The following is a 17,025-nucleotide window of genomic DNA, read 5'->3' on the forward strand; positions in this document are numbered from 1 at the left end:
TCAGTTGTAGTTATTATAAGCCATCTCGAAGACAAACATGTTTAAATCTTTGTAATGTAGTTTATATCTCACTTGGATGGGACCAGTATGTAAAGATCGGTGGGAGATGAAATGTTAAACACAACTTTAAGACATGTTTTATGTATATTGTAGCACTACTACCATCATGCCATATCTATTTCCATCTTATTATACAGTGTGAGCTCTCAAAAGGTTTCATGAGGAAATTTAAGCTTATTGCATCTAGCAAAATGGAGGAAAAAATGATAATGTTGCCTTATTTTCCGATAAAAATGCCACAAGTTATTTATCCAACCCTGGTATTATGCATGCATGGGCTCGGCAAAGAAGTAAATCTTTCAAAAAGGGGGACCAGAGAAAAAGGAGAGTGTGCATGAATGGAACAAAAGTAGATTAATTGAATCCTGAGAATGGGGAGCCTCATTTCAAGCCTTATTTACTATGCTAGCATAATAAATTGGGAGGTAATGTTAGCTCATCTGTCAGCATTTGTTTGCTGTAAAAGCTAAGGCCTCGCCAGTCTAAAGGGTATTGGCTGGCAAACATTTCAAAATCCAGGAAGATTTTGGTGCCTTCTCTGCAAGACACTCAATAAAACTCTGCCCATAATTTGGTGACAAAACCATTTTTAACAGCGCAATTAATAACACGCACACACACTCACACACACACACACACAGAGAGACAGAGACAGAGAAACAGAGACACAGACACACAGAGAAACACACACGCACACACGCGTGCGCACACCCACATCCACACACACAGATTTCTACTGGAAGAAAAGGAGAGGGAAAGGGAAGATGGAGAGAGAGAGAGGAGAGGGAAAGGGGAGACAGGGAGGGGAAAAGGGGGGATTTGAATTATAGATGGTGAGGCTTAGTTACTCCAGTCAGAAATGGGGAAGAATGTGATTGCTTGGAATAAAAATAGAGGGGAAGGAGGGAAGGAAGGATTTCTAAAGGCTAGAAGGATGGTGGCTTTTTGAATTGCCAACAGAAAGCTGTTCCGCAAGAGTAGGGACAGCCAAAGGAAAAGGCACACTTCCAAGGTCTCACTAGATAGCAAGATTTTAGTGAGGAGACCTGGTCCTTGCCCAGTCTATCTGATCTAGTGAATCAAATGGATATTCTTAGGGAAAAACAGTCCCACAAATAATCAGGGTCCCATGTCACGTAGGGCTTTAAAGGTGATAGCCAGCATCTTGAATTGTACCTGGAAGAAATCTGCAGATTGCACAACTAGGGTATAACATAGGCAAACTTATTGGCACACAATACAGCTCATGCTGCTGCACTCTGGACCACTTGTAACTTCTGAATAGTCTTCAAGGGCAGCCTCATGTAAAGCATATTGCAACAATCCAGCAATCCACGATCTCCTCATTTTCAGCCTGGTGCCTTAACCATTACAGCAGCGTCCCCTCAACCTTTCGGGTAGCAAGGTCCAGTTCGGTGAAGTTTGATTTTTTTCCACAGACTTGGGGTAGGGGGAACGTAGTTTCGCTCACTGCCTGCATCCTGTGTGTGCACAGATGGGACTTTGCTCACTTGCATGGCCCAGTTCCTGGTGGGCTATGGACTGGTGCTGTCAGCCTTCAAGACTCCTTTCCTTTCTCTTGCTTCTTTCGGCTGCCATAGTAACGGGGGGAGGGTGAAATAATTGGGCTATGTGGGAATGGGAAATATGCTGGAGATTTTAGAGAATGAGCTGTATAACTTAGAGAAAAATCCAAGTTTATGCCTACTTGCTTGCTTACTGCACAACTGTAGCTCTTTATCAAAGTAGGCCAAAGTCAATGGCCACATGTCTGCATCACCACCTGAAGATGCCCCACATGACATTATACACATCTTTGATTGGATGGGGCATTTAAACTATGGTAGGTGGGAATGTTGCCATCACTTTGTATATGTGTTTTTGGTGCATAAATCCTCAGATCTAGAATCCTTTGATTCCACTACCACTTGATTTTCAGTACAATCCTCAGTAAATCCTCAGATCTAGAATCCTTTGATTCCTATCACTTGATTTTCAGTACAAGTTCCTTTTCTCTATAACAATGGAGTCTAAGAGTGTCTTTCTTGGATTTTGAATGGAGCACCATCTGACAGGGGCTTGTCTATGGACCATGGGATGGGGACCCCTGTACTACAGTCAACTGGCTTTTCGAAGACTATAGGATGAAATTTCTCAACCTTAGCAACTTTAAGACGTGTGGACTTCAACTCCCAGAATTCCCCAGCCATCTTAGGTGTCAGCCTTGGAAGCCATGTTTTACTTGGAAGCTTCGAGGCTGTCACATTTAATGCCTGGGAATTTGGGAGGGGGGATTTCATAGAGAGGTGGAAGATTAGACTCAACAACATTCTTTTTCAGAAAGTCAAGGACATGTTGCCCTGCATCTGGAGGGGAGTGATTGGAGGAATGTCTCCAGCTGGGACAACATTTGATTGGGCCATGTGATAGACTGATGGATGCAGGGGATGGTTCTTTGATTTTCTTTTGGGAAGGGAAAACCTGGAACTCTCAGATTTGAGTTTTCTCAGATGTGCCAATATGACAACTCTAATAAAATGGAACTTTGAGAAAGTGTTTGTCTCAGCGCTTATTGGCTTGGAGTTGGTTTGTTGGAACACCGACATTAACCCGAATCTCTGACATTAGGAACACCTAAGAAGACAGCAAATTCCCAGGTTTTTTATTGCAACTTGAACAGTTCTTGGGCAGGGTTCAGAAATGCCTCTAATTAGACTGAGGTTTGCTTCTGCATGAGAAGCCACTCAGAAATGTAACCAGTGTGCTAGCCGTATGTGTGCACTCATATGGGACTTTTACTTAGCATGGCTCAAAATTCCTTCCCTCTTAATTTCCCTCTAGGTTTAGTGGTGCTGCTTGACTTTGGCACGATCATGAGGCTGCAGAAACACATTTGCTGTCTGCCATCGTTACCAATTTAAGTTTCCCTGGTTTTATAAAGAACCTGACAACAACGGATATCAGTTGTGTTTCAGGATCTCACTTGAAATGTCTGTTTATCATTCTGGAATTCCCCAATGAAATTCTCTGGAGGTCATGGGCTCAAAAACAATTTTTCTTTCAACTTCTAGCCTATGAAATGTATAGAAAGGTGGGGGTTGGGAGGGTTTAATGGGAGAGGCTATTTTTGTGCTCAGTAGGATAAAAAAAAAAAAGAAGGATTGGAAATTAAAGCTATATACAAATGGGATCCGGAAGCAGGCAGATTTTATTAAGAAAGCTTGCAAGAAGTAATGCAGGCAGTGGCCAGGCATCAAAAATATGACTTGGAGAAGAAGAAAAAGAAGAAAGAAAGAAAGAAAGAAAGAAAGAAAGAAAGAAAGAAAGAAAGAAAGAAAGAAAGAGAGAGAGAGAGAGAGAGAGAGAGAGAGAGAGAGAGAGAGAGAGAGAGAAAGAAAGAAAGAAAGAAAGAAAGAAAGAAAGAAAGAAAGAAAGAAAGAAAGAAAGAAAGAAAGAAAGAAAGAAAGAAAGAAAGGAGGGAGGGAGGGAGGGGAGGGAGGAAATGAGGAAGGAAGGGGACTGAAGGAGGGAGGAAGGAAGGAAAGAAGGAAGGAAAATGAGGGAGGGAGGAAGGAAGGAGAATGAGGGAGGAATGAGGGAGGGAGGGAGGAAGAGAGGAAGTTGAAAGAAGAATGATTTGGCAAAGGGGATGATGTTTCTTTTGAATAACTGAACCTTAATCTCAACTTTAACCAAATGTAAAAGAATTAAATAGGGACCCAGTGGCTCAGTAGCTAAGACGCTGAGCTTGTTGATCAAAAAGGTCGGCAGTTTGGTGATTCAAATCCCTAGCACCGCATAACGGAGTGAGCTCCCATTATTTGTCCCAGCTTCTGCCAACTTAGCAGTTCGAAAACATGTAAAAATGTAAGTAGAAAAATAGGGGCCACTTTGGTGGGAAGGTAATAACGTTCTGTGCACCTTCAGCATTTAGTTATGCCGGCCACATGACCACAGAGACATCTGGTTCTTTTGGCTTTGTAACGGAGATGAGCACCACACCCTAGAGCCGGAAACTACTAGCACGTATGTGCGAGGGGAATCTTTACCTTTTACTTTTAAAGGAATTTAGAGCCGAGCTTGGTTAAGGCATGAAAGCTTCCTTAGGGAGGGAGGGAGGAATGAACCATTAAGGAAGGACTTGGAAAAGAGTTTACAGATAGACTTCACATTACAAACAGTCACATAGCAACTGTTTGCAGTTACAACAGACACCCGCTCTGAGCTTGGCTGTTTCCTTGCAGACATTTCAAGAAAACAGTCAAGGACTCCATGTTTCAACCCTGAGCAATAAATATTCTCTTGTATTGGTATCTTATAGAACAGTGAATATTGTCCTGTCTTGCGTGTGTCTTTTTTTTAAACAAAGCATGAAGTTCAACTGAATGGAAATCTTAAGGTCTATTCACTTCTAGCTCCCCATTCTAATACACGCAAGTAGATGGCAATATGATTAACACTTTTTTCTTATTTCATCCAGATTCTTCCTCCTTTCTCTTTTTTCTTTTGGCTTTGATATTCGCAAACTATTCCCAGGCTCAGTTGGAGCAGTCATTCTGAGAATAGTAAAATTCTGGCCAAGCATCTGCTTTCTGAGTTTTGGTATTTGTATGCCAGGACTTGTGTAATATTGATTGCAATCTGGCTTTTCTCCCATATCCCCTTTACATACATGAATTATGAGCCCTTTTTTTCCAGACGGTTATATGCAGTGGCATAATTCAGGGGGAAAGGATGCTATGATTAGAAGGGAGGATTGTTCCCTTTGGTGTCACTTATCTTATTTTTGCAGCTTTCCATCATAAAGCTGGCAACTACCAATGTCTCCATGGACATCTCTCTTGATCTCCAGTAAGGTTCCTTCCCCAACTGGCCACATAAAGGAAATATTTTAATTTTTAGCTTCATAGTTGTGTTCTGATAGTTTATTGATAGACCTCTTATCTCCCCTAGGAAAGACTAATAGGTGAATATATCTTATCCGGAATCCTGATATTTGTTAAAAATTTAAACAAACACTTAAAGAAATAATACAAGTTGCTAGATAGCAGGTCAGAATGATCTAAAAAACAATACAATCTACTATCCAGATTCCTACAGTAAACGTTTCTAGATGAACCCCAGGCAGGGTATTAAGACAAAAGCACTCCCTTCTTCAGCTTCCCCAGTTTAGACTAGTGGTTAAAGCCCAAGACTAGAACCCAGAAGGCTCTGAGTTCTAATCTAGCCTTAGGTATGAAAGCCAGCTGGATGTCTTTGGGCCAGTCCTTTTCTCTCAGTTCAGCCCACACAAGGAAAGAGCATTCTGTATGTTGCCTTGCCTTGAGTTATTTATAAAATAATAAAAGTGGGATTTAAAAAAATCCAAGCAAATAAATAAATCTGGTATTAGCAGATGTGGTGTCTCTATTATTGGAGATGATGTATAGTCTGTATGTCTGGTAGCCATCAATGTCTCCATAAATCTGGCCTTGTAAATCTGTCTTAATTCCCTTGTGACACTATTCCATTTGGAGCCATAAACCAAGTAATGAGCTAGCCAAATTTTAGGGGGAAGCTCAACTACTCAGGATTATGAAAATCAGAAACAATGGTGAAGAACTTTTCAAAGATTTTTTATTTATGTATTTATTTTGATTTGTCAATCGCTTACAAGATAATAGGTATAAGTATATACATAGTTATGAATACATGAAATGGGTACATATAAGAAAAATAAAAGAAACAATAGGACAGGGACGGTAGGCACATTGGTGCGCTTATGCACGCCCCTACAGACCTCTTACAAAAGGGGTGAGGTCAATAGTAGACAGTCTAAGGTTAAAGTTTTGGGGGTTTGGGGAAGAAACCACAGAGTCAGGTAGAGTATTCCAGACACAGTTTGTTGTTTACAAAATTGTAAAAAGCGTGGGTGGAATTGGTGTGTAGAAGGTTTTCCTCTTGTTTAATGTGATAATTGGTGCATTTAGTCTTTATCTGGTGGCATAAATTTTTGTATCGGCTTTTGAAGTTGGCAACATGACCAGATTTGTTTTTCCACCTCTTTTTGGACTGAAGTTTCCTTATTGTTGTGGGTAATCTGGTTTTTTTTGTTGTTTGTTTGTTTGGGGAGTTGTTATTGGTACATATAGTTTGATGACTCTTTTGACTTCAAGTAAAAATATGTTGTAATGGTCTTCAACAGTATTGCATCCAGTGAATAGAGATTGCCAATCAAGGGATGAGAGATCGTTGTCTATAAGATCATAGTTGCCTTTTTTGAAGTTATAGTTGGGGATTACGTCATTGTGATGATTTTTATGTGGGCTTATGTTGAGACAAAAGTCAATCATATTGTGGTCATTGTTGGAAAAGGGTTCTTTAGTTTGTATTCCATAAATTAAATTCAAACTATTGCAGAAGAGGAGATCGAGGCAGTTGTTAAGATGTCTTTAAGAAGCCAATGGCTTAAAAGGGGTAGATAATTTGTCACCCATTGTTTCAGATGTTAGTGGGTTTTGACTGCAAAAAGAGAAAGATTGATTTCCACAGCAGAATTGTTTAAGCAGGTGGGTAGTTGGCATCTTTGAGTGGTTGTGGATTCTCTTTTGAAGATTATTAAACCTCCATTTTGTCAGGCACATAAGTTCAGGTCCACATGTGAAGATCCAGTTAAATAGATTTAAATTGATGAACAAGGAGAGATTTAACCTGGAAATAAGGAGAAACTTTCTGACAGTAAGAACAATTAACCAATCGATTAGCTTGCCCTCAGAAGTTGTGGGAGCATCATCACTTGAGACTTTCAAGAAGAGATTGGACTGCCATTTGTCAGAAATGGTGTAGAGTCTTCTGCTTAGGTGGGGAATTGGACTAGATGACCTACAAGGTCCCTTCCAACTCTGATTACCTGTAATCTGATTTGTGGCTACTCATGCCTATGCACAGGAATACTCTCAAGTAACAGCACCTGATTGAGTTAGATAAGGGTCAACAGAAGTCAAGGACAGTTGGACCTATTTCACTTGTGACTATGTAACGATTCTAGGTTTATCACTACTTTGACTCTGCCCCTTGATTCTGGCACTCTTTCCCCTGTCAAATTCACGTCGTCACGGTAGCATCGTGTGACGTATCGGGACTTTTTTCCCTTTTGCAAAACTGGGCGTGGCCAGTGCTGACACATCTGGCCTATGGGCTGCGAGCTTGACAGCCCTGCCCTACACATTCAATATCATTAAGCATGGAACGGATGGTGGCCTATCATTTCAACAATGCAAGATCTGGTAATCTTTGAGTTTTCTTCCAACATTGCAAGTCAGAGGATAAGCAAATTTCATACTGATGGTCTCTAAGTCCTTTGCTTTTTTCCTCTGATCAGAATATGGAAGTTCCTGATTATCCTACTTTCAATCTAGTTATTTTTATCACAGTGATCAAGCAAGCGGTTTTCCAATCCCCACCTCAAGTTCACTTTTTTGTGAAGCCTTAACTGTTTCATTTGATTCTGGGCACTTTGCCCCAGGAGAGGGGGGGGGGAGGGAGGGAGGGAGGGGGAGGCTGTCTGTTCCTTCACTCAAAGAGAGCAGACTGTACGGACAGCAAGCAGATGGAATGTCTTTCAAATATACCAAGTCTGTCAGGGGAATTATTCTTCTATTTTCTACTAGGACGATTTAGACTGTAAACCCAATTCTGCTCTGTGATATTATCTTGTCTCCTTCCAAGCTATGGCTTCATAGATTTTATTTCATCTCCCTTCCTGCACTTTGGTGGTAGTCTACCGGGCTTCTGATCTAGTTCCAGTGACTTTTTGGAGGTCACTACAGGTTAAGTTGGACATCTTTGCAACCATTTCTCTCCCACAAGGCAATGATCAATAACCTCTTTTCTACATTTGTGTATTATTCCTCTGCTGTGGCATTTATTTGCACAGGTGGAGAGGAAGATATTTTAGGTGGAAATTAGAGGACAGGAAAATGATGGTCTACTTAGAAATGAGGTGCCTGATATCAATCTTTAGGAGCAGAAGTAGAATGTTACTTAAAAGTAGTCTCCTTCAAGTAAAGATGTAATGTAAAAAAGATGTTGAGACTTTAAAACCAAGGGTCTTCAAACTTGGCAAGTTTAAGACTTCTGGACTTCAACTCCCAGCATTCCTGAGCTAACATGACAGGAGGAGGAATTCTGGGAGTTGAAGTCCACAAGTCTTAAAGCTCTTAAGTTTAAAGACCCCTGATCTAGAAAGAGTACAGAGAAGAGCAACAAAGATGATTAGAGGACTGGAGGTTAAACCTATAAAGAACCGTTGCTGGAATTGGGTGTGTCTAGTTTAAGAGAAGAAGGACTAGGGGTGACAAGATAGCAGTGTTCCAATATGTCAGGGGATGCCACAAAGAAGAAGGAGTCAAGCTATTCTCCAAAGCACCTGAAGGTAGGACAAGAAGCAATGGATGGAAACTAATCATGGTCAATGCCTGGAACGCCCTACTGGACTCCATTGTTACAGCCTCAACCCCTCACAGCTTCAACCTCAAACTGTCTGCCATGGACCTCACCCCATTCTTAAGAGGTCCTTAAAGGGGGCATGCATAAGTGCAACAGGGTGCCTACTGTCCCTGTCTCACTGTCCCTATTTATCTGTATTTACTTCCTTTGTTCCTGTTTATATTCATACTTATATTTGTTATCTTGTACATGTTTGACAAAACAAAACAAAATAAAAATAAATAAAATGTCTTAGCAGTGATGGCACAGTGGTTAGAATGCAGTACTGCAGGTGATTTCTGCTGGCCAGTGACTGCCAGCAATTTGGCAGTTCAAATCTCACCATGCTCAAGGTTGACTCAGCCATCCATCCTTCCTGAGGTGGGTAAAAATGAGGACCCAGATTGTTGGGAGCAATAGGCTGAGTCCGTAAACCACTTAGAGAGGGCTGTAAAAGCACTGTGAAGTGGTATATAAGTCTAAGTGCTACTGAAGGGGTCAAGCTATTTTCCAAAGCTCCTATAGGCCAGACAAGGATGGATGGAAACTGAACAAGGAGAGATTTAACCTGGAAATAAGGAGAAACTTTCTGACAGTGAGAACAATCAACCAATGGAACAGAAGTTGCCCTCGGAAGTTGTGACAGTGCCATCACTTCAGACTTTCAAGAAGAGATTGGACTGCCATTTGTCAGAAATGGTGTAGGGTCTCCCGCTTGGGTGGGGGGTTGGACTAGATGACCTAGAAGGACCCTTCCAACTCTGATTATCTGTTATCTGTTAAATCTGCTATTCTGTTATTCCGTTAAATTATGCTCAGCTTCTGATGGCTTTATGGACAACCTTTCAAGGTCAACCAGACAAGGAAACCAAGTTATGAATGTAAATGCTACTTTTATTATAAAGTTACAGTAATAGAACCTTGCAAGTCTGAATGCATGACTTTCCTCCCTCCCTCCCTTTATCTCCAAGAGAACTAGGGAAGGTCAAGCTTGAGACATTTTCTCAAATTAAATTTCTGCCTCAGACTCAAATTTCTTTTCTCAATCCATTGTCTTGGTTGCAGCTCTTCCTTCAGTCCTTAAAGTATTCTTTCTGCACATTACCCCTCTGCGGTTTTATTAGTAACAGCACAGAGTGGTTTGCCAACCCATTTTTCTGGCATAAAATTGTTCCCAACTCTCCATTTTAAAAAAAAATCTGATAAAAAATGGGAATATATATATACATATATGAAATTCCACTCACGCATCATCACAAAATCTCCAGAACCGTAAAGCCTACAAACTTGAAATTTGGCATGTATGTTCCTCTTGGCTTCCAGGTGCCCATTAAGGAAGGATTTTTCAAAATGACCCTCAGAGCATTAGTATTTCGTATATTATTATTAATTTCATATATTATTATTGCTCTGATGCTAAGGAGTTCTACTTCCCCTCCTCACCTGAAAAGAAATCTGTTCCAAATGCAAAACACAAACAGAGGAGTTTCAGTTTTAGTTTCACAGCACCAAGCAACTTTAGTACATAACAGTTGAGCTAAGCCATGCCCAAGCACCTTGCTGCCTCCTTCTTGCTCACACAGCAAATACTGTTTCAGTTTCCAAACAGCTCTCAACTCTCTCACACATTGACAAGACACTAGCTAGATGAATACTGATGGAAGCTGGTAGATAGAATTTTTTTCCCCTCCCCTAAGGAGGAACTAAGCCCGGCCAAATAGTTTCATAGTGAAGCACAGGTATCCAGCTAGTTATGACATAAAGGACCAGAGAGAAACAACAACCACAAAATAAAGGTAAGGTAAAAACCAATCAACAACAATTAACATAATAAAGTTATGGACAATTGGGCCCAAATACCAAAAAAAAAAAAAAGAGCCATGTGAAAAGCTGGCAGTAGGCAGAAGATATACATTGGCTACATATTGTTCCCACAAGAAAAACATTGTCAGAGACAAAGGATTGGGACCATTCATTAAGTCACAGTACAAAATATTTTTTCAAACCTATACACAGGAAGTTAAGTCAACCTTAATTGAATTGGTGCCAGATAAGAGTCAATGGAATTCAAGAGGGGTTGGACTTGGATTGTTTGTGGGAATGTAAGGACTCTAAGCTGATGACATGTTTAACGCCAGCCCCAAACTCTGCCTGTTCTTCTACAAACATCCACATTTAAGTATTCACAATGCCTCTTGAGGAATTCAAAAGTTTGTCTGAAGAGAAAACTGGAAGAGTTATAGAAATACTTGATAATTTGCTCTACTTATGGTTTGTTCTCCGTAGCAGTCAATTGCCAGTCCCCACCCACCCAATTTTCTAACTCTTAAAACATATAAATAAAAGAATAAGAATACAATAGGAATGAGAAAGAGCAGTACGGTGGCCTAAAGGTGCAGCTCTCACCTAACAATCAGAAGGCTGTGATTACGATCCTAGGTAGTGGTAGATATTTCTCTCTCTGGGCACAAAGAGAAAATATCTGCTGTGAACTCCATTTGGTATCAAGAAGGGCATCCTGCCACTAAATGCTCAGCTTCATTCAGTCACTCCAATTTCACCCCGATGCAAGGGATAATAGGGTTGTTAAGAGAAAACAAAAATGCAAAATATAGGCAACATTTTTGGACTGCTGGGTATCTTGAGAATTTTGAGAGAAATCCATGAACATCACCACACATCGCCTGCAATGGTGAGTGTAAGGAGGCATGAAGCATCATTTCTTAAAATACAATGTGGTGACTTGGTTTTCTACCATCATTTCTAGACTTCTGTGATGCTTCCTTGATTCCCTGTTTTTTTTGGTCTGTTATCTGGGAAAAGTGGGAATACTTTCCCATCATAGGACCTTAGATTCCCACCATCATTTATTTTTCTTTTTCTTTTTCTTTTTCTTTTTCTTTATATGTGTGTGTGTGTGTGTGTGTGTGTGTGTGTGTGTGTGTTTTCTTAAGTTTTCGCAGATATATATATTCTTAAGTTTCCGCGGGTACTTACATGTATGGTATTCAGCTTTGTTTGGGTGTTTTCCCATGTCATTATAGTTGTGCTTTTAAAGTTGTACAACATTTCGGCAGAATCTCATCTGCCATCATCAGTTGTTTTACAATTGTAAAAGTCTGACTCATAGACGAACACAATACAGAAGCCTGATGATGGCAGATGAGATTCTGCCGAAACGTTGCTACAACTTTAAAAGCACAACTATAATAACGTGGGAAAATACCCGAACAAAGCTGAATACCATACATACATACATGCATACATACAAACATACATTTGTTTTCTGAGGTTTTCGCGGGTATTTGTATGTGGATCTTTGGTTATTTGGGTTTTCTCCCACGTAAAATTAGAAGTATTTTGGTGACGTTTCGACGAAATCTCATTCGTCATCTTCAGGCTTGTGTCTTCAGCTTTGTGCTTCTCGGAGTAATGTGAGCTTGCAGCTGTTTTTTCTTTTAACTGCCAGTGGGAGTGCGACTTGACTGGGTGGGGGCTTGGCTGTGTTCTGATTGGCTGGGGGTGTGTTCTTATTGGTTGGGGGGTTGGCTGTGTTCTGATTGGCTGGGGATATGTTCTGTTCAGATGGGGGCTTGGCTGTGTTCAGGTTAGTCTTAGTTGTTGGAGGAGTTGAGCTGATGAGCTGTGATCCTGTTGTTTGGCTTCGCATTCATGGTCGTGCCACATCTTCATGTTGGGCATCAGTTTGTTTCATGTATGGGTCGGAGGGGTTTGAAGCAGGTAGTGATGCAGCTGCTGTACGGCTTCTGGTCCGTAGTCATGTTTCATCATCTGTATGGGTATGAATCTGCTTTCTACGTGGACTATAAAAATACCAGAACTATCGCCAAAACTCAACACTTCAGCAAGAGAATAATCAGAGAAGCCATAGAGATAGAAAAACGCCCACACAGCATGAACAAACGAGATGATGCCTCCCGCCTACCAGCCATTTGGAAACCCGCCCTCATTAACAAACGAGTACCTAACATGAAGAATGACACCAGACCCACACCCATGAAGGCCACACAAAATGCTACCACCACACTTCCACGTAGAAAGCAGATTCACACCCACACAGATGTACAAACAGACTCCCCCTGATACCTCCAGCTCAAACACACCCCAACCGGGCACTCAGATGAAACCTAGCTTCCTAATAAATGATAGCCATCCATTTACTCGGAGCCAAGCTGCACTAAAAGCCTCCAATACAGGAAACACAATGTTGCCAGCCAATCAAGACACAAAAAACCCTACAAAACAGACAGAAGATATTAGAAACACCAATCAAGCAGAACACAGCAAAAACCAATAAACACAGACCAAGACTCCCAACCAATCAGAATGAAGAAAAAAACATTCTGGCACAGCGTAGGCTAGCACCAAATTTAAAACAGAAATAGCTGTGAAAGTCTGATTCACAGACGAATACAATACAGATGCCTGATGATGGCAGATGAGATTCTGCCGAAATGTTGCTACAACTTTAAAAGCACAACTATAATGACGTGGGAAAATACCCGAGCAAAGCTGAATACCATACATATAAATACCCGTGAAAACTTAAGAATATGTGTGTGTGTGTGTGTGTGTGTGTGTGTGTGTGTGTTATGTAGAGTCTCTAGAAGCATTCTTGTAATTAATTTCTTTTTCTTTTTATGTTGGAGAAAAATCAATCAGACAAAAATGTGGGAGAATATTATAAAGTTAAAAGTGATCCACTTAGCTTCTAAGCTAAGATTTGGTTGTATAAAGTTAAAATCAGCATAAGGAGAAGAGGAGGTGAAGGAAGTTTTGATGATTAGTAGGGACATGAAAACTATTTAGAACCAAAGTAAATATCTACCACACCATGCACCTTTTTATGAAAGCCATCCAATAAACACAATAAGAACAATCAAGAAAATAATAACTGGTGTCTGTTCTCGATATTTTTGTTTGTTTGTTTGTTTCCAGTCAACACTTCAAAATTCTGCTCACTCAGAGCTTGGTTCAGAAGGAAAAGCTTTTAATATGATAAATTGGCCAAGTTCTAATACTAGCATCAGGTTAAGATGTTGATTTATGTGACATTATATTCCACTCTGAAAAATCCCCCCTAAAAAAGGAAAATAAGACATGGTGAATACCTAATAACTTGCATTTCAAAACCAACCTGATAGGTAAGGAAGGGTCTCCTGCATCCCACCAATCCTTTGGCGGACTAATATACATGCACCACAGCTCCCAGCTGTATCCGTGGGCTGAATTTTCATAGCGCTGTACCTCAAAGGTGTCCTGCTTAATATTGTCAATTGACGGGAGGATGACTCTTTTGCGGTTCTCCTGGATTCTTGAAAGAACTGGCTCTGCCCTAGAAGAGAAAAAGCAAACCATTAGTTTGGAAAGATGCTGGGCAATTACATTCCAAGAAGCACACAACTGATTAGATTGGTTTTTGATATCTTGCGGTTGCTTTTGGCAAAATTCCTAGAGATGAAGTGGCGGGCAGAGGAATGCTCCCTTCATATAGCTTGAATGAAGGATGAATATATGGTCCATGCCAGGTGTGGGCAACCCATGGCTCTGGAGCCACATGCAGCTCTTTGGGCCCTCTGCTGTGGCTTCCTGTTGGGTGATCCTACTACTGGCTAGCTCCGCCCCTCACCCTCCACTCCCAGTCATTCCTTGCCTGGCCTGAGAAGGTAAAACACCAAAAACAAAAATGATAAGGAGGGAGGGAGAGAGAGAGAAAAACCCATTTCCCACAAAAAACACCAGGAGCCACAAAACCTGGGTAGGCGTGTGTGGGGGGGGGAGGGGGTATCAAGTGCCTGGGTGGGAGTGATGTTGAGTTGGCCATGCCCACCCAGGTTTTGAGGCTCCCAGTGTTTTCTTTTTTATGGGAAATTGGTCCAAATGGCTCTTTGAGTGTTTAAGGTTGCAGAACCCTGGTCTATGCAATCTTTTTTTTATAAGGAATCAAAATTCTAGCCCACCTACCTACCTAAGAGCACACATTCTATGCTATTATGGTTTGTCACACAGGTAGCCAGATGTTGAAACTGGATTTGGCATTTTTAATCCACCTATCGAGTTCCCAAGGATTTGAGATAAGTAGCTGATGTTGTTAAAGGTACATCACAGATGTAAGCTGTTCTAAGTAAAGCTGCCTTCTGCAATTGACTGATGGTGATTTGTCAGTGTCAATGGTGTTCAAGTGGTAACAGATAACAGATAATCAGAGTTCGAAGGGATCTTGTAGGTCATCTAGTCCAACCCCCCACCCAAGCGGGAGACCCTACACCATTTCTGACAGATGGCAGTCCAATCTCTTTTTGAAAGTCTCAAGTGATGGCGCTCCCACAACTTCTGAGGGCAACTTCTGATCCATTGGTTGATTGTTCTCACTGCCAGAAAGTTTTTCCTTATTTCCAGGTTAAATCTCTCCTTGTTCAGTTTCCATCCATTATTCCTTGTCTGGCCTACAGGCACTTTAGAAAATAGCTTGACCCCTTCCTCCCTGTGGCAGCCCCTCAAATATTGGAAGACTGCTATCCTGTCTCCCCTGGTCCTTCTCTTCACTAGACTAGCCAAGCCCAGTTCCTGTAACTGTTCATTGTATGTTTTAGCCTCCAGTCCCCTAATCATCCTGGTTGCTCTTCTCCTTTTTTATAATGTGGTGACCAAAACTGGATACAGTACTCTAGGTGTGGTCTTACTAAGGCTTTATAGAGTGGTATTAGTACTTCCCTTGATCTTGATTGTACCCCTCTGTTAATACAACTGAGGATTGCGTGGTGATCCAGTTGTTTTTGGGATTGCACCCAAGGAGCCTATTACTATTGCTATTACGTTTGTTTTCTTTTCAATCATCGTCGTCATCATCATCACCATCAATCAATCAATTTATAATCCTAACCTTTCTTCGGTGTCCTAATGCAACTTTCAAATATCTTCATCCATTTTATGCTCACAGCAACAACACAAAGCATTGGATTGAGGGAGAGTGACTCACCCAAAGACACCCGTGTTGAGGGTAGACTTGAACCCGGGTCTTCTCTACCTTATTCCAGCACCTCTACCTTATTCCAGCACCTTAACCATTAGAACACATTGTCTCTCTATTCTATTCCATTCCTGAGTAGAAGAAACTAAGGATGGAATCAGGATCCAGCCTCTACTGTAACATTTAACTATTGGTCTTATTTCGATATATTTCCCAAAGAGAGAAAGCAAGAATCTTTAATGGGGATGCTGAGAGCTTTGTGCATGGAAATCACTGGCCTTTATAAAAATAAAGTGGAGTTAAAGCCCAATAAAATAAACCACTTAGGAAAACAGTATATGGATATTTATTCAGTCTTGGCTTATGTTAAGTCAATAAATCCTTTAACAATTGCACTGGCTTAGACAGCATCAAGGAATTTCTCCTGAAACACCTTGTGAAAAGAGCATGAGATGGTGAGGCATCTATCTCAAGGTTATTCAAGTACATCTTTCCTTATCCTCATTCAAAATGCAGGAAAGATTTCACACAGGCTGACAACAAAGATTGTGGAAGGGAGGCAGATCAATTGAATCCATCAATGGGGATTTTAGGCTGCAATCCGAGGTAGATGCCTAAAGGTAAGTTTCCATTAAGCTCTGTAGGTCTTGCCTTTCAGTAGACCTGGAAAGAAATTAACAGTACATTTGACAATCTATATTCCCACGTCTGACGCAGGTTGACTAAAACATTGCCTGAATGAGAAAATTAGCCCTGTGAGTGACATCGTTCCAATGTCATGCAAGCTTTCCAAATTTGGATGCTTCTCCTGACATTTAAATGCAAAGGCTAATCACGGTCCCTTTATATTCCCATCAGAATCAAGTATAATATGAGACTAGGAGTGAATCTCTAACATGCCAGCTTCAAAATGTGGCAATACAATGCTTCATTTGCTTTCCTTGTAAGGGGGAACAAACATTTCCCTCAAAAAAAAAATATCACAGCATTGTTATAGCAATAGCATAGCAATAGCACAGCGGGCTGTATACCACCCCATAGTGCTTTACAGCACTCTCTGAGTGGTTTATAATGTAGAAGCATTATTTGCATATTGCATATTCCAATATATTGCATATTGCATTTTATTGATCTCAGAAGGATGGAAGGCAGAGTCAACCTTAAACTGGTCAGGATCAAACTCCAGGCTATGGGCAGAGTTAGCCTGTCATACTGCAGTTTAACTACTATACCACCAAGATTATGTGAATAACACAGACTTATGTCTATCCATTGTGCTCAATCTCTATCCATTGACCCGCGATGGTGCAGTGGTTAAAATACAGTACTCCAGGCCAGGGGTGGGATTCAAATTTTTTGTGGGCGTGGCTTAGGTGGTGGGCATGGCTTGGTGGTCATGTGACTGGGTGGACATGGCTTGGTGGTCATGTTATTGGCTGGGTGTGGCCAACTCAATATCACTTACATCGAGGCACACATCTCCTCGCTTGGCCTCTCATGACTGTGGG

General features: G+C 41.0%; 1 protein-coding gene across 2 annotated transcripts in view; it reads right to left on the bottom strand.

Annotated features, from left to right (window-relative positions):
- The window catches only part of GALNT17 (polypeptide N-acetylgalactosaminyltransferase 17), a 331,827-nt gene that overhangs the window by 126,811 nt on the left and 187,991 nt on the right, over positions 1–17,025 (bottom strand). For both annotated transcript variants that reach the window (XM_087926233.1, XM_026708654.2), the window contains exon 5: positions 13,685–13,882. In XM_087926233.1, coding sequence (XP_087782359.1) covers positions 13,685–13,882 — 198 coding nt within the window. The remainder of the gene's footprint in view (positions 1–13,684; positions 13,883–17,025) is intronic.

This window comes from Pseudonaja textilis, chromosome 1 (genome assembly GCF_049901715.1).
Source record: "Pseudonaja textilis isolate UNSWEBS1 chromosome 1, rPseTex1.2, whole genome shotgun sequence".
Taxonomy (NCBI): domain Eukaryota; kingdom Metazoa; phylum Chordata; class Lepidosauria; order Squamata; family Elapidae; genus Pseudonaja; species Pseudonaja textilis.